Raw genomic sequence first — 21378 nt, 5'->3', positions numbered from 1 at the left:
AGATATTTGAAATTGAATTTAAAATTACCAACAATCTCTTAACGTTTCCCTAAGTGTCACTTAGAATAAGGGAGAGCTTAATACTTACTTACTTAAGAGAGACTTAAACTTTGGTGAAAACTAAATTCGTATTAAGTATTCCCTAAATGCTCTTAGAGGATCCCTAAATTTAGGTATTTGATGGTGAAAATGGCACGAGTCTCCCGATATTAGCATGGAACATGATCTTAACAATAATTCGACATTACCATTAGGTGCTCGTGACCCACCTTGCCAAGATGGGGAGTCGAAAACTAATTGTGAACCAACGCTAGTACTCCTGCCTATATTCACCATGGAAGACGCTCCTCCAGAGAAACTGATTGAACAAGCTGAGTCCATTAAAGAACCTTTGAAAAACTACATTTTGCAAAGGTAAGATTAACCCTTAAGTACCTAGTAAACTAGTGTAAAGTCGTGGTGGCCTAGTGGGTAAGGAACCAACCTCTCAAGTATGAGTGCGTGGGTCCGATTCCAGGTCAGGCAAGTACCAATGCAACTTTTCTAAGATTGTATGTAGTTTCTAAGTATATCTTAGACACCAATGGCTGATAAAAAGGTGAAGAAAAAACATCTTGAAGAAACCTGAACCTTTAAAAAGACTGAAATCACCAACCCGCACTGAGCAAGCGCGGTGATTAATGCTCAATCCTTCTCCGTACATACATTATACTGAATCCAATACATACGAAGTTTCTGTCAACTCTGGGTGTTTTTTTTTTTGCCATCTCCTTTGAATTCGATTTATTATTTATTTTCCTTTACATTATACTTATCATGTTGTTACAGAATTGATAGCTCGACTAGCTACCCAAGATCGAGGGCATTAGAACTTACCGACCTGTTTAATGACTTTGATGGAATGGTAAATACTTCTGATATTTATTTTTAATTAAATCCTGAAGGCTGTTTGAGGGCTGCGGGTTGTTCGAAAGAGATACCGCGGCCCTGGTCAGGCCTATGACGGAACACGACGGTTTTTAGTCAGTAAGAGTCTGACATCATTTGATGATTTTTGACGTCGTTAAAAAAAAAAGGCTGTTTGGACCACTATATTATATACTCATTAATATCATCATCTCACGAGCCTTTTCCCAACTATGTTGGGGTCGGCTTCCTGTCTAACCGAATTCAGCTGAGTACCAGTGCTCTACAAGAAGCGACTGCCTGTCTGTCCTTCTCAACCCAGTTACCCGGGCAACCCGATACCCCATAGTTAGACTGGCATCAGGCTAACTGGCTTCTGACTACCCGTAACGACTACCAAGGATGTTCAATGACAGATAGCAAGACTTAAATGAAAGGATGATTTTTCAATCACCACATAACTTTTACCTATTTGAAATTTTGTAAGCTTTTGTATTGTGTTGTGAAAAAGTGCCAAAAACTAGCCTACTTTCAATAAACGTTTTTGACTTTGACTTTATTAGAAAATTTGTCAAACCGCCACAATTATTCCTTATGTAACTGATGATTGAAAATCGGTTTGTAATCATATTTTATGATATTTTTAGAACGCAGCTCATCATTCTCCGATGTTACCTTCACAACCGAAATCCGTGATGATGCCCCAATCGCATAATGTGTAAGATATTTTCATTATTACTTTATATATTTTGATTTAAAGTTGATAGTATTTAGTTAAAGATTAAGGAATCTACAAGTCATTTGACGAAAACATGCTACGTGCTACACATTATTTTCCAAAGATAAAGATAACTCAGGCACTCATAACTATTTTTGATTGTTTTAACATAACGGTTATTCCGAACAAACAAACAAACTACACTGGATCAAGAGCCTTTTTTGCAGAATGTTATCTTCCTTTATTAATTGTTCACGCCAAACAGTTGAAAATCATATTTTTTATTTACAGCATTTACAGAGCACCGATACCAGCGCCTATTTTTCCGAAGAGTATCGCTGATGAACTGCCTTTACCGCCGCCCCGGATCCCACCTCGTCCGCGGCACTCCCCTCAAATGGCCAGGTCTCCATTAGTACCCACACGGCCGGCACCCCCACCCCCACCACCTCTTCGGTCCCCACCAGACCCCCCAATCCCACCGCCACCGCCACCCAGAATGCCGCCCCCTCCAGCACCCGTGGTACCAACACTAGAAGAACAGATCGATGAGATAGTTAATAACCATAATCAGCAAGAAGTACTACAGTCAGTAAAAAGACGACCTGCGCCAAGGCCACCACCAAAACGCCCTTCGCCTAAGGTAAAAAAATATTGTATTAAAAGTTACTATAAAATCGCATTTAATGCGACCTTGTGGATTTAGTAATCCCTAATCGTTAACCATTGTTTGAAATTCTAATAATCGTAACATTTTACACAATAATGACTTTGTCTAATATTAATTTCAGAAAGCAAGCATATTTACAAGAGTAGCCCAATTCAAACTACCTGGAAGAAAAAGTATGACTTCGCCTTTTGAACCAGTTAAAAAAGACGTACCGCCGCGAAAAGATTTCTCAAATCTGCAAAAAGTGGTCAATGACTACTTAAACCGCAGATCAGGCCAAAGAAGAACAAGCGCTGAAAAAAACCATGATAATGAAGCCAAAAAACCGCCACATTCAAACAATAAGCTTGACGAATTCAAACAACGTGACAAATCTACACACCGTGATGAAAGCAAACAAAAAGTTATGTTCAAAAAGCATTATGGAAACAAACATCAGGATGATATAAATGAACCGTATGAAGAAATACAACAGCCTGAGTTTAAACAACAGTTAGAAGACAAGAAAGCAAAACAAAATGACGAAATCAAACAACGTGATGAACCCAAGCAAGATGAAGAAATCAAACAACAACAACAACAGAATAAACCAGTTCAAGACGAAAAACCTAAAGATGTAGAAAAGCCACACACAGACGAACCAGTAACAGAGACTCGTTTAAAAAAAGCAGAAGAAAAGGTCATAAATTTCAATCAGTATTTGAAGGAAAAAGATAATAATACCAAAATTAGTAATAACAAAGATATTGATGTCAAAGATGATATCGATAACAAACTAATGTCTCTTCTCGATACATTGGAAAAAGAAGTAAAGCACGTTGCCCTTGCTGGTAGTGAAAAAGAAATATTTGACGCCAAAATTAGAAAAATCTATGGAACAGTCGTAGGTGATGCTGTAGACTTGACAACTTCCAAACCAATCATTGCTAATAAGGTAGAAACTGAAACGAATGTTGGTGAATTAAAGAAAGCTAACTACGAACCCAACATAATGAATGATATAAAAATCCCGGAAGACAACTCACAGGCACAAATAAGGCAAATTAGACATCAAGAAGCAGAAACGAAAAACGACCAATTGAAGAATTATGAATATTTGGTTCAAAGAAAGGATAAATTAACTGACAATTACAGTCCGAATAAATATATCGGGAATACAGACGTCAATATTTTTAGTGATGTAGATAAAAAACGTGTTGATTTATATGATCGGAAATATAATGAACGATATGAACAAAGGTACAGAGATATTGATCACAAATACATGGATGATATCGATCGCAAGTACAGCGAAAACTTAGACCGAAAATACAGTGAAAACAATTTAGATCATGGCAAATACGATCTTCAACGCAAATACGTCGATAATTTCAATCAAAAATATAATTATAACGTCGATCCAAAATATGATGAGAATGCACCGGGTGTAAGAAAACAAATAAAGTATGACACGAAAGATGTTGTGGAGTTCAGAGAGTTCAAACATAACGCGTTAAACTCAGCTGAGGAGAACAACATAAAATATAGGAATTTTGATAAATTTAATGAGAAGGATATAAAACCCCATGGTATTATTGATAGGAACTTATACAGAAACAAAGATGAGAGGAAATACAGGGTTATCGGCGATGAGAAGAGAGGTAAAAGTGTTCACACACACATGGATCTAGAAGACCCACTTAGTTTTGAAAGGAGAAAGTATTATCAAGAAAAACTTGATAATATTGAAAGAAAGCTGCGAGGAACCCGGAATAATAGACAAAGGAATGATGTAAGTTTAATAAGATCATTGGCTTTCGTCATCTAAGTGAGCAATGAGCATATAATTAATATACCGAATAGTACAGGCACATCATAACACTTTAATATTCCTTTAGGAACTAGTTTTTTTCTGATTAATTCGCACGGTTTTGGCTTGGCCACCTAAAACACAAATCCGAAATTCCGAAGACTGCACTATTTATCCATTAACCAAAGAGAAGCCATCATATTTATGACTACTGAGAACAATAAAGTAAAGCCAGATCCTAAATAATGAATATCAAATTGCCATTATAAAGTAGATAAACCTGGTGTTCATAGCCGACAAAGTAATTTGTTTATTTATTTATTTAAATACTTCTTGCACATACAGTACAATTGCGGACATAACGCCTTAGGCGTTCTCTATCAGTCCACCTTTGGGTGACGGAGAAAGCGTTGGTAGGTGCAAACAAATTGGAAAAAAATAGTATGAAACATATACCTACATATATTATAATACGCAAATAAATTAATAATAAAGTATATATGACTATATAAATGTACTACACACACACATACTACATAATAATACTTACCTACATGTCAAGAAAAATAATTCGAAAGGGAAATGCTGTTTATGTTTTTACCAATTTCCCAAGATAGTGGTCACGAAGTTTAACTTTGAAGGTGTGACGGCTGTCTACCATCCTGATCTCCAAAAGGTAGCTAAATTCTAGAGAAGAATAGATATTACAAAGAAGGAATAGTGTATTATATCAGAACGATGTGTAGGACATTGTAGAAGGAGAGTTTGCTATATGCGGAAGCTGTTTACCAAGTATTTACAAGCATGTTTAAACTTTCAGCAACTAAGGAGCGACCGACCAATGAGACGAATGCGACCGAGCCGCGATGGTATACAACGAACAAGATCGAAATCGCAAGCTGACAATTTCTACATGCCTGAAAGAGCCAGATTCTTACACGGATTCTAATTACGCTTGACGTTACAAACGTTTTTTGTTAAGAGGCTGACAACAGCCAAAAGGGCCTGTCTTAAACATTTTTTTTGCCAAATCTATGCAGTTTTTGATGTCGAAAAAAATATATATTTATCTCGAACACATTTCCGAAAACCCTGTAAATGTCAAAACACGTTCTTGAAAAGTTTTCCAGATGCAAAAAAAAAATAAAACTAACCTCTTGAAATGATCTTCAAACAAAAATATCTGTATTACTTATCAAGATAAGGTGATAAAATTTATAACATTAACGTATTGATATGTAAACACAGAACTTGGTTGATTTTTATTATTGACTACTCAACTTATTTTAAAGTTTATATTATGTTACGAATGTCCCGTCATCAGACTTCTCTTCTCTACATATTTTGCTTTGGCTGTTCTTCTTCTTCTTCCTCCTGCCCTGTTCCCAATTTTATTTGGGGTCGGCGCAATGTGTCATCCTTTTCAATTTCCCCCTGTCACTCGTCATACTGACACTCACTCCCTTCCTATTCATGTCATCTTTCAGGCTGTTGTCAGCGTTTAAAACCGGTTGAGCTACACTTGTGTGATATAAATGTACAAGCACATTGCTATTGTATAACTGGCAATTCGGCCACTACTGAGCACTGCCTAGATTACCTACGCATACTAAGACAATGAGACCAGTCTATCCAAGAGTATTGGGTTGCCCGGGTAACTGGGTTGAGGGGGTCAGATAGGGCAGTCGCTCCTTTTAAAGCACTGGTACTCAGCTGAATCCGGTTGGACTGGAAGCCGACCCCAGCATAGTTGGGAAAAGGCTCGGAGGATGATGACTAAGACAATGACACATGTCCATTCACACACACATATATAGCTCAATCATATTGGTGAGATAAAACATCTAAGTGTATTTAAATTGTGTAGTTATGTGGAAAAAACATATAATAAATTAATATCAGGTTTAAAACAACTTTTGTGAGAGTGGTATTACACTTATCAAAAATCTTTCTCCTTGTTTGTGTCATACCACCCGAGACACATTTAAAAAATAGATTATTTAGCCATTCGTGTTACTAAGATATTATATGTCGGTAAAATAATTGATTCGTTTTTAGTCTGTACTTATTTTTAAGTTGTAACTTACTCATAGTCTCTAATTTCTTACAATTTGATTTCATGCACTTTAATACTTTATTTAGGTTGCTCACTGTATAAATCATCATTAGTGATTTAGTAATAATAATAATACAGTTCGTGCTAAATAACTTTGTAGTTCTGAAGTTAGCTGGTTGTCATTGGCCGTAGTGGTTTGTTCAATAATGGTCAACTTCGAAAAAACTTAGTTTCCTGACAAGATCCAGCTGCTTGTTCTTTTGCAAGCAGTCGAATGGCTAACTTCAATTCAATTCAAATTCTTTATATCAAACTTATTTTGTCCATATTTTGTAACTTCAGAACTGGGGCTTGATTCTGCTAATTTCATCATCATCATCTCAGACATAGGACGTCTACTGCTGAACATAGGCCTCCCTATTAGATATCCAGAGATATCTGTTGGAGGCGACCTGCATCCAGCGACTTCCGGCGACATTTATAAGATCGTCTGTCCACCTTGTTGGTGGACGTCCTACGCTGCGCTTGCTAGTCCGTGGTCTCCACTCTAACACTTTTCGACTCCATCGGCCATCTGCTAATTTAATATGTGTCAATTGGATATCAATGGAATCTCAATAGCATTTCAACCACCTTAGCGGGCACTCTGCTACTAATATAAGACCAATCGTATTACAAAGACATTCCATTGGCTTGCCATTGGTCTGCCATTGGTCCATAGGGTAGTCTACTGTACAATCGTATTGAAATATTCAATCGATTGATGATGTAAGATCCGTTATTGAATTACAGAAAAGGATAAAAACGTTTTTAAAACAAAATAATAGTTTATTTACTCTTGGTAGAATTTGGTCAGATAGGCAGTCGCTTCTTGTAAAGCACTGGTACTCAGCTGAATCCGGTTAGACTGGAAGCCGACCCCAACATGATTGGGAAAAGGCTCGGAGGATGATGGAGGATGATGATGGTAGAATTTGAATGGCAACACCTGCAACGATTCAAATGAGAGTCCGTTGCAATTCGATTACTATTCGATTACGACTCAACTTAAGTATTTGCGGAATGCCGCATTTATGTTTCAATCGCAATTGAGTCGTGATAAGATCTCTGTTGGATATCAATCGTATGTCGCTTAAGTAAAATCAAGATCCTGCAAATTTATTTGGCGCGAATTATAATTAGGCATTGTAATAGCTCGACTTTACAGCTTTTCATATACATTTATTACTTAAACACATATTTACTTATAATGTTATTTACTATAGGCTATATGATGTTAATTATATGAAATAGTTTTAAGTAAGTAAATAAAAAAAAATAATGCCTAGCATCCAAAGTTATCATAGAAAAACAATTTCGTTAATGTTGTAACAACGTAGGTACGTCATTATCACAAATTAAATTAAAGATATTGAAATCATCAATAAATACTGTTCTGTTTTATTTGCGGTACCCATATCATTATGTCTCACTTCTGTGTTATACCTATAATACACTGGAATATGTTCTTAGTATCGAGTAAGCTTCTCGTCCGACGTGGCTCTCTGGGACGCTTTACGTGCTTGGCACGGGCTATTTTCTTCTGAAAAAGCTTCTAAAAACCACAAAGAGATTTAGGCCCAACTCAAGAATTGAACCCTGGACCCTGTTCACGTCATTCTTCCCGGACAATCGGGCAATACAGCGGAATCTATTATAAAAACCCTACTTACAGACGCAAAGATTAGAAATGAATTCGGTTTCCGCTAACAAAACAAGGATTGTTCAATCAGTGTGTTTAGGAAGCAAGTTTAGAGCGATAAGCAACACTTGCGGAAATGAACGGGAAAAAAGATTAGAAAACTGAAATCAACTGTTTCATACGCAAATCAGTAGTGTTAAGTGAAAAAGTTTTGGCGAAAAAAGTTGATGTGAAAAAAGGTGTAGATAAAAATAAAGAAGAAATTAATAAAAGAGCAAATATAGAAACAATTACTATATTACTGCTTAATAAAACAATTAGTGTAACAAAAATAGGTACTGCTGTAAAACCCCATGATATTTAAAAAGAATGGGCTATTATTATAATTAAATAATTGAACTAACTTTTAAAATCAAAATGTATCAATCATTGTTTATCTTGAAATTAGAAAAAAGGTGACGTCGTGAATTTAATTGATTTATTTAAAACAGTCTACAAAAGGATTATAGAAAATGATTTTGAATGTAAGTATTTTATGAAATCTGAACAGAAAACAGAAAAAACTGTGTGGGAATCGGCTGTCATGGTATGAGCATATGATGCGGAGGAATGAACGTCATGTTGTGAGGAAGGTGATGAGTATGAACGTGGACGGATATAGTGGAAGAGGAAGACCAAAGAAACGATGGATGGATTGTCTGAAAGTAGATATGGTAAGAATGTCACTTGTGAGATGACGGCAGATAGAAGAGTATAGAAGGAGAAAACATGCTGCGCCGACCCTAAATAAGATTGGGATAAGGGCAGGAGGATGATGAGGTTGATGATGAACTGAAAACACTTATGAAGCACACAGCAATTAATGTGAATCTGTTTTATAGGCCTTTGAATTAAATACTAAGTAATTTTTAACTTCGGCTCATCATCAGCATATTCATTTTTTTAAATATGACGCAGGAACATACAGGAACTCACGACATACTCGTATTAGGGTATTGGACACCCATCCATGAACTGACTACCCTAAGCGTTGCGTAAGCTTATTTATGACCAATTTCATATCCAACTGTTATTAAGTTCTCTCTACTTCTAGCACTAGTACTTCTACTTCTAATTTTAGTACTTGTAGTTCTTCTACTTCTAGAACTATAAAAGTCTTGGTGACCAAGTGGGTAAAGAACCAACCTCTCAAGTATCAGTGTGTGGTTTCAATCCCATCCAAGTACCAATGCAACTTTTCTAAGTTTGTATGTACTTTCTAAGTATATCTTGGACATCAATGACTGTGTTTCGGATGGCACGTTAAACTGTAGGTCCCAGCTGTCATTGAACCTCCTTGACAGTCGTTACGAGTAGTCAGAAGCCAGTAATACTGACACCGGTCTTATCAAGGGGTATCGGGTTGCCAGAATAACTGGGTTGAGGAGGTCAGATAGGCGGTCACTTCTTGTAAAGCACTGATACTCAGCTGCATCCGGTGAGACTGGAAGCCGACCCCAACATAGTTGGGAAAAAAGTAGAGAGATTACGATGATAATGTATGTTATTCGTGAGATTACGTCGAAGACGGTACCTATGGCACTCGAAGAAATTCTGCTCCAATCCCAAAAAAAGAAATTGGTTTTAGTTCAGGAAAATAAAAAATGATGTCGATGAAGAAAAAGAAATATAAACACAATGAACACTTTATTATGATTGACACCTAAAAAACCTCAATTTAAACCTCAAAAAAACTTTTCCAGGTAATTTTGTTACTCAACATACTGAATCTCTCAAGATGCTCCAAGGTCATCGACGCTGATATTCAGAGCACTGTTGTCGTGTCCAACTACTGTCCAGCTATGAAAGGCTGCAGAGAGGGAACCCATGTTATGTGCACGTATTATGATCATGTAAGTTTCTTCTGAATCATTATAGACTTTACATTGTTTGGAACAAGGTTTACTTTCGATTACCAGGTGATTTCTGCTTACTTTACGATCTACTGACCAAATCTTTATAATTATTATTTAAACTTGACTGAGTATTGACTGTGATTTATTTTTGTTCTATATTAATACCTTTTTCAGTTTTCTTGGTTCTTTTCGTTTAAATCAAAACTCTTTCTATAATGTATTTTCCATTCTTTCTAATTAAACATTCATCATCAGTCTTTTTACTTTCATTAAATGTTTTTTCATAATTTTCATTGGTTTTAGGAACACCCGGTGGGCGAACATTGTCACGAGTATGTTAGATTCACAATAACACCGCAAATGGTTTATCAGATACTTGAAGAAGTCAACTAGTGAGTAATCTAAGAAACTTGCGTTTCTTTACAGTAATCTACAAATATAAAATTAAGTAAAAACACTTTTTCATGGCTATCAGTGAAGATTTTGCCCTTAAGGCCATAATCGCAGTGCAATTTCCTTGGCCAACGTATTTGCCAGTCCAACACTATGAAATAAATAAATAAAATAAAAAGAATTTTATTTCTTGTTACGAATATAGGTTAAATATAGGTTAACAGTTTGCATGCCCAACACTATTACTTATACTAAAATAGTATTTTATTTAAAAATGTATTGAAGGAAATACTAAGTCACGTTATGACAAATCGCCTTGAACATGTTACGCCGGCTCCACACGTTGGCCCCAACGCTATTCGTCCAACGTATGGATCTAGAAAATGGCATTGGTCGGTCGAGACGGCCAACTGCCAACGCTCGCCCCAACGTTGGGAACAATGCCATTTTCTAGATCCATACGTTGGACGCATAGCGTTGGGGCCAACGTGTGGAGCCGGCGTTAGGAAGAAAATTTTGCATCTTTAAGATGCATTGGCATTCCTGAAACCATTTAAGTGTCAACATTATTAAAATCAGCATAAAAGAGGGTTTTTGGTATGGGAAATCAGCATACCCCACGGGAGGGTAGCTTACAAATTCCATATTCAGATTTATGTAAAAATCCATGTCGTCAAAGATACCTCAAAATTCAAATTTCGAATCAAATCTTAAACTCCAAAGCTCGTTAGCGATTGTAACATCTGTGCTGATATAAAATCTATTATATTGCTCAGCGAATTTATCATTGCCACGCTAAAATCAACCTTAACATTAAAGCTATAGAGTTGAATTAAGTAGGTACCTTGTTTCATTACGCTTTTCGTGACCAAAAAGCTAGCTATTACCTCGGACAAAGGATCAGCATTGCCATCCAACGAGGTAATGCTGCCAGCCTCTTGGATACGCTCCCAGTTGCCAGCGATGGGGATGAATTTTTTGACGCGTTTTAGATATAGTGTTTTTTATTATTATTTTACTAGGATAGTATTTTTGTGTTGTAAATAACTATGTAAATAAATTTTGACGTACAAATACATATTCTTGTTTCAGTATAAGACTCAAAGTAGCTACGGGGAAAGAAGTTGGAAAAAATGACCTGCCTTTACCAAGAGCATATGGAATGATGAAAATGGTATGGTTCTTCCCAATTTTTTGGCCAAAATTAATCATAATAAGCTTTATCCTTGAACATCATCATCCTCCGAGCCTTTTCCCAACTATGTTGGGGTCGGCTTCCAGTCTAACCTGATTCAGCTGAGTACCAGTGCTTTACAAGAAGCGACTGCCTATCTGACCCCCTCAACCCAGTTACCCTTAAACACTCCTTCTAAAATTGACTTGAACTCCTTGAATGCCGTACAGATTCTGATATGCATGAGACACCATTCATTATCTATTGTTTTATAACTGCCTACATACTACTGCCTACAAAAGTAACGGGTGTTTGTATGGGTTAGCAAAAACTTGATACTGATGAAGTTCTTATTTGACCAATTAACTGGTGGTGTGGATCTTCAAAAATAAATAATTAAAAAAAAAAAAAAAACACGCTTTTAGCAAGGATTCGATTTGTAATGACGATTCTTAGCTAGTCATGTATTGTCATCAGAACTCAGAGCGTGTGCAAAATTTCATCCTAATCGAAGATTGGGAAGTGCGTCAAATTAAGATTCCAAGATTTTTTTACATACATTGTTACAGGTGAAGCTAATATAAGCATGTATCATTCAGTAAAATTTTGTGGTATTATTTCAGCATTGGGACGGTGAGCTAGCAACTTTTGCTCAGGTACTCGCCGATCAGTGCCTTGGTTTGAAAGAGGATCAATGCAGGGCTACTGGTGAGTTGGACTTATTTATTAAACAGAAATTACCCATGATTTCTTTTTAACACGCTTATTTCCCTGAAATCATTAATGCTCATTCCATCTCTATGTAAGATTAGCTTCTGCCAGCGGTTTCAATCGCACCCTTTGGGAATCTCTGCATGAGCCCGGATAAAAAGCCTATAGCCTCCCTCGATAAATGGGCTATCTAACACTGAACATTTTCTTCAAATCGGACCAGTACTTCCTAAGATTAGCGCGATGAAACAAACAAACAAACTCTTCAGCTGTATAATATTAAGACAATAATGATAACGATTAATGATTTGACGTCTATCTCAGCACGAGAGTTTAGATTCAAATCTGCATTAGTTCAATCACCGTTGTCATGATAGGTAATCACTGAAAACTTAAAAATACAACGCGTGTCATTAGAAAAGAAAAAAGGCGTGTTTGTAGAATAACCCTTCAAAGTAAAATGCACTGAAATAAATAGGCATTGGATTGATATAGCATTAAGTATTATATATTTGCAGCATCATTGCATATTATAGTCGTGCACAGTCTATATCAGGGTAACTTATTAATGCTTTCAGAAAATTTCCCAAATCCTAGTCAAGTGATAACATTAACAAACTTCAAAGCGCCCAACTGGGACTATTTGACCCGCAACACAACCACACAAGGGTTGACCAAAGAAAAGATCTCATTTGCAATAGAAAGAGCATTGAAATCCATGCATGCTGTCAAAAAGATGGTCGATCCAAGTGTAATTTACGATTGTCCAGCTATGGAAAAGTAAGTAGTTTAATCTTTATATCAATCAGAGATCAGGCGCCAGTAAGTCTGACACCAGTCTAACCAAGGGGTATCGGGTTGCCCGGGTAACTGGGTTGAGGAGGTCAGATAGGCAGTCGCTTCTTGTAAAGCACTGGTACTCAGCTGAATCCGGTTAGACTGGAAGCCGACCCCAACATGATTGGGAAAAAGGCTCGGAGGATGAGGATGAGATCAGGCGCAGGAATCTGTCTAATATGTCTGTCTAATGTCTCTCCGATGGATGGGTGTATCAATCACCAACTTAAGGACTCCAGGTTGCTTTATAAAAGTTTCTAAAACCCACAAAGCGATTTAGGCCCGACCCGGGAATTGAATCCGGAACCTCTTGCTCAGCAGCCACGCTTGCGATAGCTAGACCAACGAGTGTAAGAATAGTTAGTTTCCATATTTTGCTGATTTTAAACAAAAAAAAAATATTTTATTGATGATGCAGACATGTTCAGTTATTGATTCCGAACCACCAGATTTTTTGCGTACTGCTCAAAATTGCAGGATTGACCTGTACAATATTAATGTTTATGTCGCAGGGATATGATAAAAACGGGGATTTGATCAATTCCCTAAGGGATTTGATCAAATCACGGAGGATGTTAAAATAACAACACGATTTTATCTTTTCCCTAAACAAATCTAGTGAATTGAACAAATCCCTAAACTGGTTCAGTGAAATGACAAAAAACATGTCAGTTCTTATTTGTGTCGCGCTTGCAAACACTAGGCAAACCGTAGGTGTCTGTCGCGCAAGATGCAAAACGAATAGACGTGCCTGTAAGAAAAATAATGTTTTATGTAATTCACGATGCCACAAATCAGCTACATGTCTTAATAAGTGATTATTACAAATAGGCACATCATACGCAACTAAAATATTTTTTAAAGAAAATTTGTTAATTTTTTCAAAAAAAAAATATTGTTCTGAGTAATGGTGATTTTATATATCAATATTTCCTTGTATTGCACACACCTGATTATCATAATTATGTAGGTATATCTTACCCAATAAACCTTTAAAATATCAAAGCAAAATTATTTTTGTCATTTCACTGAATCAGTTTAGGGATTTGTTCAATTCACTAGATTTGTTTAGGGAAAAGATAAAATTGTGTTGTTCCTCCGTGATTTGATCAAATCCCTTAGGGAATTGATCAAATCCCCGTTTTTCTCATATCCCTGCGACATTTAGACTTCCAGATTTGAGCTCAAGAAGTTACTTGAAGCTGATCCGAGGTAAAGCGACACACATCGGCTGCGGTATGTCAGCTTATACAAGATACCAGATTTTACACAACGGAGCAGAGAATATGTATAATGTAAGAACAATTTTACTTTATGTCCCGAATCAACTATCTCCCGAGCTTTTTAACAACTATGTTGGGCTTGGCTTCCAGTCTCACTGGATGCAGCTAAGTACCAGTGTTTTACAAGGAGCGACTGTCTCTCTGACCTCCTAAACCCATTTACTCGGAAAACCCAATACTTCTTGGTAAGCCTGGTCAAGTCTGACACCATCCCATGAGGACATCCTTAGCAGTCGCTAGTAATGTTAAATGACATGAAAGTATTTACATAAACATAGAAAAGGTGCACTTACCTGGAATGGAACCCACACGCTTATACTTAAGAGTTTGGCCTATTTCACAATAGACCACCACGCCTTCAAACATCCCGAATCAAGTAATAACTAGAAATAAAATCAGACAGCAATTTCCAATGCTATTTTTAGTCTGTACATAGTTTTTCCGAGTAGAACGTAGGCGCGAAGTGTGGTGTAGCTCGTCTACGGTCGAAAATAAACAATTGATAACCACGAACCAAACGTGGATACTTGAAACGGCACGACAAGTTTTTGTCACTCGGAATGTTTCGGAAAATCCGGTGGTGTGAAAACGCCGTATATTTGATCTAATCTCGATGTTTTCTGTAGACTCTAACTAATCTCAAAATTGCTAAAGTAACATCTGTTAACCCAATCATTGATATTACAAATATAACACAAACCATTATAGTTAAAGTCAAAATCGTTAATTTTAACTAGGCTAATGAGAGTAGCAGTTTTTCATGCCCATCTTTCACAACTTTCTAGAGTTATGGCTGTCAACTTAACTCAACCCTCGAAACAATTAGTACTCATAATATCTAACAAAATACTTTCAGAGTGTCCAAATAGTATGCAACATATCGGACGGCCCGCAGCGGTCACAATCCCTCTATACTACCGACCCTCCGATACCTGGTACCGGCTTTACGGAGCACTGTGGATGTCCACCAGGGTACCAAGAGACTGAAGGTTGCTTGTGTGAACCAAAGCCTAAAGATACTTCTAAGATAGCTGAAGGTAAGTGATTGGGTTATCAATATATAAAATATAGAATATATTAAATATAAAATATATTCCGTCCGCGGCATCGCCCGCGTCGAGTTCGGTTATATCGCGTTTCCAAGAGAACTCTTCAAAAGTCCGGGTCAAAAACTATCCTATGTTCTTTCTCAAGGTCAACTCTATCTCTGTACCAATTTTTATTAAAATCAGTTCAGTGGTTTAGACGTGAAAGCGTGACAGAGAGAGACAGAGTTACTTTCGCATTTATAATATTAGTAGGGAGGGACACATGGCTAGTTACAATGTTCCTCAAGAGATGACGACATATTATATGTAGAAGAGTGTGGATTAAGAAAAGTTGCTACGCCGACCTTCATAAAATCAGTTAAGGTCCAAGAGGATGATGAGCAGCCTATCCAGTTCTGGTGTTCCTGAGATTAATGTGCTCAACTGTATATTACTTACTACTATTGATTTTGAATATAATATATAAAATAATAGTAAAAGTAGTTTTACTGAAATTACTACTATTGTTTCAGGTTTTATACTATCTTAATATATTATATCTTAATATATATTTTTTTTTGTTACAGTTAATCGAGTTAAATGGGAGCCTAATGACGACAATGAAAACCAAATTGGTAAGATTAATATTGGTAAATTGGTATTGAAAATGAAATTGTCAAAAAGTTTTATTCCTGCATAAATTAAATTTACTTTTTTTTTTTAATATTATTTTGACCTGCACATGGAATATCCCGAATCTAGATGTGCCTATTACAACGCCTGTAGTCGACATAATGTAACTATGTAGATATAGCTTATTATAAAATATAATGTACAGGTTTAAATTTAAATAAAACCTATACTACATAACCATATAACAAACATTTATTCATAGAAGAAGTCTATCCATATCAACGTGAACAAATATATCCATATCAAATAATGTCTTCTCCTCATAACCATAATTTGTGACATAACTAGGTCCACAGTCAGAAGTCCCAGCATGCACGGAATCAATCGGCGATCAAACTCCAAAAGTCTTGGTCCTGCCTATATTCCACGTACAAGATTATCCTAAGGGGACATACAAACCTGATACTGAGGTTGAAGCTCGATTTCATCAAAGGTAAGATTTTGTAGGACATGTGGTCTGTGTGTAGATAAATGAACGAAAAGAGAGAGGAAGACTAAAGAAGAGAAGCTAAGAAAAGATGGATGGATTATTTTAAAGATGATTTGAATAAGAAGGCAGAGAATAGTATACGAGCGACCACTGATGTGATGAAATGCTTTAGATAATGAAATAAATTGATTTACAAAGTTGTAATTTTAACAGGTATGGAAACATGACATTCATGCCATCTGACTCGTCTGTAGAAACCAATGAAATACAAGTATCTGAAGATAAATATGAAAAGGTAAAGTTTAAACATAGTACAAAATTAAAACCCTCTAAAACTTTATGGAACGAAAAGGGCCACTATTCGATTTGTTTCTATAAGTTTCAATTTTCATTTCAGAAACCAGAACCCTTAAAAATCCGTACGAATAACACCAGTCACATTATACGCCGCAATATGCCACGAAAAAAAAATAAAAAGAAATTCTTTAAGCTCAAACGTAAGGGTGTAGTGCCAACAAAGAAACCTGTAAAATTGGTGGCAAGGACAGACAAGTATGATGCGTCTGCCAATAGCTTTGAAGATAATGATGTTTTTGACCATAGCCCTCATGTTACAAAACCTAACCGTACAAAACCTGGGTCCAATTTTGAAAATAATCATATTGAAGACGTTGTCAATAAAGATAACGATACCTCATTCCTAAAACTACTCAATAGTCTAGAACGAAAAATACAAGATGTTGAACTAGAAGGAACTGAAAGAGAACTCTTTGATGTCAAAATGAGAAAAATATACGAAGCTGTGCTCAAAACTAAAATAAGGATACCAACAACGACAGTGGGAGCTACACAAAGAATAAGACTTAAAAAAACATCAACTCATAGGACTTCTATTAAACCAATGACATTTGCACCAGCCGATATTGTAAGTGACCTTCATGACGAATCCGAAAATTTTAAATTAACATCAGGTGTTCCGTTTGAAGATATTAGAAGGTCATTTGAGAGACGTATCGCAGAAGATAATGAACAAGACCACCAACAAAGTACTACAGTTACCGTTAACTATTTACCTGACAAAGAAAGCGATGAGTTTTTCAAAATTGAAAATAAAAAGGTAACTAATCTTTTTAATAATAGAGCCAATCGCGGAAGCTTTAATTATTTTTCAAACAAGCGCGGTGATTTAAGTCACTTTAATGTTGATCGGCTTTACGATAAACTACATAGTCATAAGAAGTTAGCTAGAAAACAAGAAGATATAGACAATTATTACCAAACTAAAGAGAAAATTGTGCAGGATTATAATAATCACTATAATTTCCGAACCCATAATGAGCGTTCGTATGGACGTAGTAAAAAAGACGACGAAGAGCATACAAAAACTTTGGGCGCAGGAATAAAAAAGCCGGCGTTTGAAGTAAAACAGGCAATGAAGAATGTTAGGAAATCTTATCCCAGTAACGTTTTCGTATGGAAAGCACCCGCTTTTGGATACAGACCAGTTCATGAAGTAAGTATAGACTGCTACCTCGGAAAACTTAGATCGTTATAGAACGAAACTCTTTGATATAAGTATGAATTTGGATTAATTATGCTGAATAAAATGAAAATGGAACTTAAGTCTGAGTTTGTCTGTCATAGCGGTCTAAGTTTGTGATGGAATTTTTTATACATTAAGTAATGAAATTGAGTTATTTCTAACTAAACAAATATTTAGCAATTTCAGAACGACCAGGAAAAACCGATGACAAACCTCGACCACTTATATGGAAGAGCTACTGCATGACTTTTGAACAAAGAATCCAGTTTTATTTAGACCAGAGGCAGAAATTATCAAAAACTTGTGTTAAATATTTTTTTTTTTTTGTATATGTTAAAAATATATTTATATTTAGTATTCATTGCCTTTAGCTGTATCCATATAATATAGCATTTAAGATTGCATCTGAAACTTTTTAAAATAAATAATAATTTAAATTGGTTTCTTTAATTTTTTCCGTCTGAAGATGATTGAGAAAATAAAAGAGTCGAACTGAAATAGCAACTTCGTAAAAAAGTTAGACCTACTACTGAACCGATGGATACAGTACAAGAGAGAATGAGGGAAAGCAAAGTTCTAGGTATAGTATAACATAGCACTATACAGGCAAGTGTTGAAGAAATGTCTAAATTAACAAAGTTTCTCCATGGATATCCCAGACTATACAAAGAAGCAAAATGTGATGAAAAACAACCACAGCAAAGTCATCTAAATGGCCAAAGCCAAAGCAACAATGGGATGTCTAATAAAGCGAGTTAAACAAACTTATCAACGATCAAACAATGTAAGAAATAGAAGAAGCAAAACTAACAAAATAAAACAAGAAAACACAAATGGTTAGAAGCTCATCGCAGCTAGAAGTGTTTTGAGAAATTATTTTAAAACTTCAAATTTTACATAAGATAAACAAACAATTGAAACAGCTACAGAAAACAAAATAAATACAAATATTTAGAAATAAATACAGAACTTGAATTGTAAGAAATTAAAGTTTGCAATAATGAAGAATTTTTTTAAGTATAATGAAATAATAAACGAAGAATAGATGATTAACGCTCAATCCTTCTGCGTGTGAGAAGAGGCCTGTGCCCAGCAGTGGGACGATAAAAAGGCTGTACCAGATCAGATTAGATCTGAATCTTGCTTCTGGGGACATGAAATGATGTTACTTCCTTGAATTGAAATAAATAATCGCGATGAGCCGAGTTATTTTATTATTATGACTGCGTTCAATCCAGGAACAAAACAATGATTTTAAATGTAAGTAATTTTTGTGTTTAAGAAGCTAGCTGTTTTCTGCGGCTTCTAGTCTTTTAGCAACTGCCTATGCAGCTGGCTGATCTCTTTCAAGAACAACCACGACTACTGAACATTCTTTAACACCTTTCTTCTTTATATCCTAAACGGATGGCTTTCTGACAGTTTTTTTGCATTTCTCATCACATTTCAGATTATCATCTTGATCTTCATCATCATCAAAGACATAAGATGTTCCATCGTCTTTGATGCTTTGTCTCAGAACACGGTCTATGTGTCGGAGTATTGCCCCAAGCAAAAATACTGCAAAGAAGGCACCCATGTTATGTGCATGTATTATGATCATGTAAGTAGATGTTGTCTTTTGTTTGTACTTAAAGTTCCACCATAAATATTAGATGCCTACTTTTATTTGATTCTGCATTTATGGCATGAACCAAAACATTTCGAAGATTAACTATTTCAATCCTTAGAAACAAGAATTTGGACCACGCTGCGGGCACCCCGTCCAGATCGAGATAACTGAGAGAATGGTTGACAAAGTACTAGAATATATTAATGAGTAAGTTTTTTACCAAACCATACCATACATCATAGTTTATTATCATGGCAGCCATGAAATGTTCACACTGAACAAGGGCCTCCCCACCAGTTATCATCCAAAAAGCCTGGTCGGTAGCGGCCTAGGCCAGCACCTAACCACTACCTTTGTCAGATCGCTTGGAAACCTTGGCGGCCAGCCTACACTGCGTTTACCAGTCCATGATCTCCACTCGAGTTCTTTATAAACTTTCACTTTTATACTTATATTGAAAATATACTTTTGGATTTTTATTTCTAAGTGCATCTTGGTCACCGAGGACTGAGTAAAGGTAGAAGGGGAAACCAGGACTTCAAGTCTGAAACCACCCATCCAACTTGAGCAAGCGTGATCTAGTGGTCATTCCTTCTCTGTGTGAAAAAAGTCCTTGCAACAGTGAAAAAAAATAGAAAGGTTGATGATGATGACTAAAATTTGGTTTCTATGAATCCAGTGTACGAGGCAGATTATCAAGCGGTGCAGAAAAGGGTATGGACAATGAACCACTACCAAGAGCGTATGGTATGATGAAAATACAATGGGATAGAGAATTAGCGACGCTAGCTCAAGTGTTGGCTAACCAATGCCTTGGTGGGAGAGAAGATCTGTGCAGAGCTACTGGTATGATATCTTCTTCTTCATGTCCTGTTTGGGGTTGCCTTTTGATTTGAAGCATCAAACTTATACTCTTTACTGCCAGTGATCATATAGCGTTCAGCGCTCACTCCCTTCCTTACGTCAAATAACTTTGGTTCTCGAAGAAGACTGAGAATATGGCCGATTCCAAGCTTTCCCCATAAGTATTAAATGTATGACGTAAAATATAAATGATCCTCATGCGAAACCTGTTCCAGATTTTTCCTCTAATTTAAAAAAAGGAGAACAATAATGTTTCCTTGAACTTGGTTCTCTTTTCAGAGCGATTCCCAAATCCAAGTCAAAGCATCGCCATCATCCACTTCTCATATCCTGACTGGGAATATTTGAAAATTAAAAACCACAATGACACTAGTAAAGGGTTGAATGAAGAAAAGCTCACATTTGCATTAAAACGATTTATAAAATCTGCTCATGCTCTGAAAAGAACTGTGAATAAGGATATTATTACCGATTGTCCAGCTTTATATGAGTAAGTATTATGATGTATTAGCTTCCGCAAGCGGTTTAACCCTATCTCAGGGGAGCTACATCGCGCTTCGCGCCTACAGTCTTCCTCGATAAACGGGCTAACAGCAATCGTCAACAAATAAAAGGGTCTATTCCGTGTGGTATTCATAAATTCAAGGGCATTTTAAAGATGTCTGTTCGACAGAAATCTAATACTGTCCTATTAACGTTTAACTCATACATCAGATAAGTCTTCACTTTGTTTTAATAAACGGCATAGCTATAATAATAATTATTGTATTTTAATTATGAGTCATATTTTTTCGCTAGTCTTCCAGATGTAAACACCAAATATTACCTCAATTTAATACGCGGTTCTGCAACACATATTGGATGTGGCTTATCAGCTTACTCCAAGTATAGAATTGGAGACGACAACGAATCTATTCAGAATGTAAGTTCTTTGAATTTCTTTTTGTTTTTGTTTAAATGTGGCTCCTGCTTTATATCTTCCAACAAAAAGTGTGTTTTTATCTTCCACTTCTGTTACTTATTTTTTATCTAGCGATGCACCTGATAATTGTCTTTTTCATTATTTTTTAATGGCCTGCTTAACATACACGAAAT

At 36.1% G+C, this 21378-nt stretch overlaps 2 protein-coding genes across 2 annotated transcripts; both read left to right on the top strand.

Annotated features, from left to right (window-relative positions):
• Positions 1-1574: 1574 nt before the first annotated feature.
• Positions 1575-5032, top strand: LOC124642068 (disheveled-associated activator of morphogenesis 1-A-like). Its single transcript, XM_047180367.1, has 4 exons — positions 1575-1624; positions 1916-2267; positions 2416-4065; positions 4904-5032. The coding sequence occupies exons 1-4, from the start codon at positions 1575-1577 to the stop codon at positions 5030-5032; spliced, it is 2181 nt and encodes a 726-aa protein (XP_047036323.1).
• A 3300-nt stretch (positions 5033-8332) lies between these two features.
• On the top strand, positions 8333-18113 carry LOC124641722. The gene is made up of 13 exons (XM_047179888.1): positions 8333-8344; positions 9563-9712; positions 10019-10107; positions 11201-11282; positions 11906-11990; positions 12572-12773; positions 13999-14125; positions 14970-15150; positions 15729-15776; positions 16123-16267; positions 16478-16559; positions 16662-17777; positions 17985-18113. The coding sequence occupies exons 1-13, from the start codon at positions 8333-8335 to the stop codon at positions 18051-18053; spliced, it is 2388 nt and encodes a 795-aa protein (XP_047035844.1). The 3' UTR covers positions 18054-18113.
• The last annotated feature ends 3265 nt before the right edge of the window (positions 18114-21378 follow it).

Source organism: Helicoverpa zea, chromosome 23 (assembly GCF_022581195.2).
Source record: "Helicoverpa zea isolate HzStark_Cry1AcR chromosome 23, ilHelZeax1.1, whole genome shotgun sequence".
Classification (NCBI taxonomy): Eukaryota; Metazoa; Arthropoda; class Insecta; order Lepidoptera; family Noctuidae; genus Helicoverpa; species Helicoverpa zea.
The sequence above is the reverse complement of the archived record's forward strand: the minus strand, read 5'-3'. Positions and strand labels throughout refer to the sequence as shown.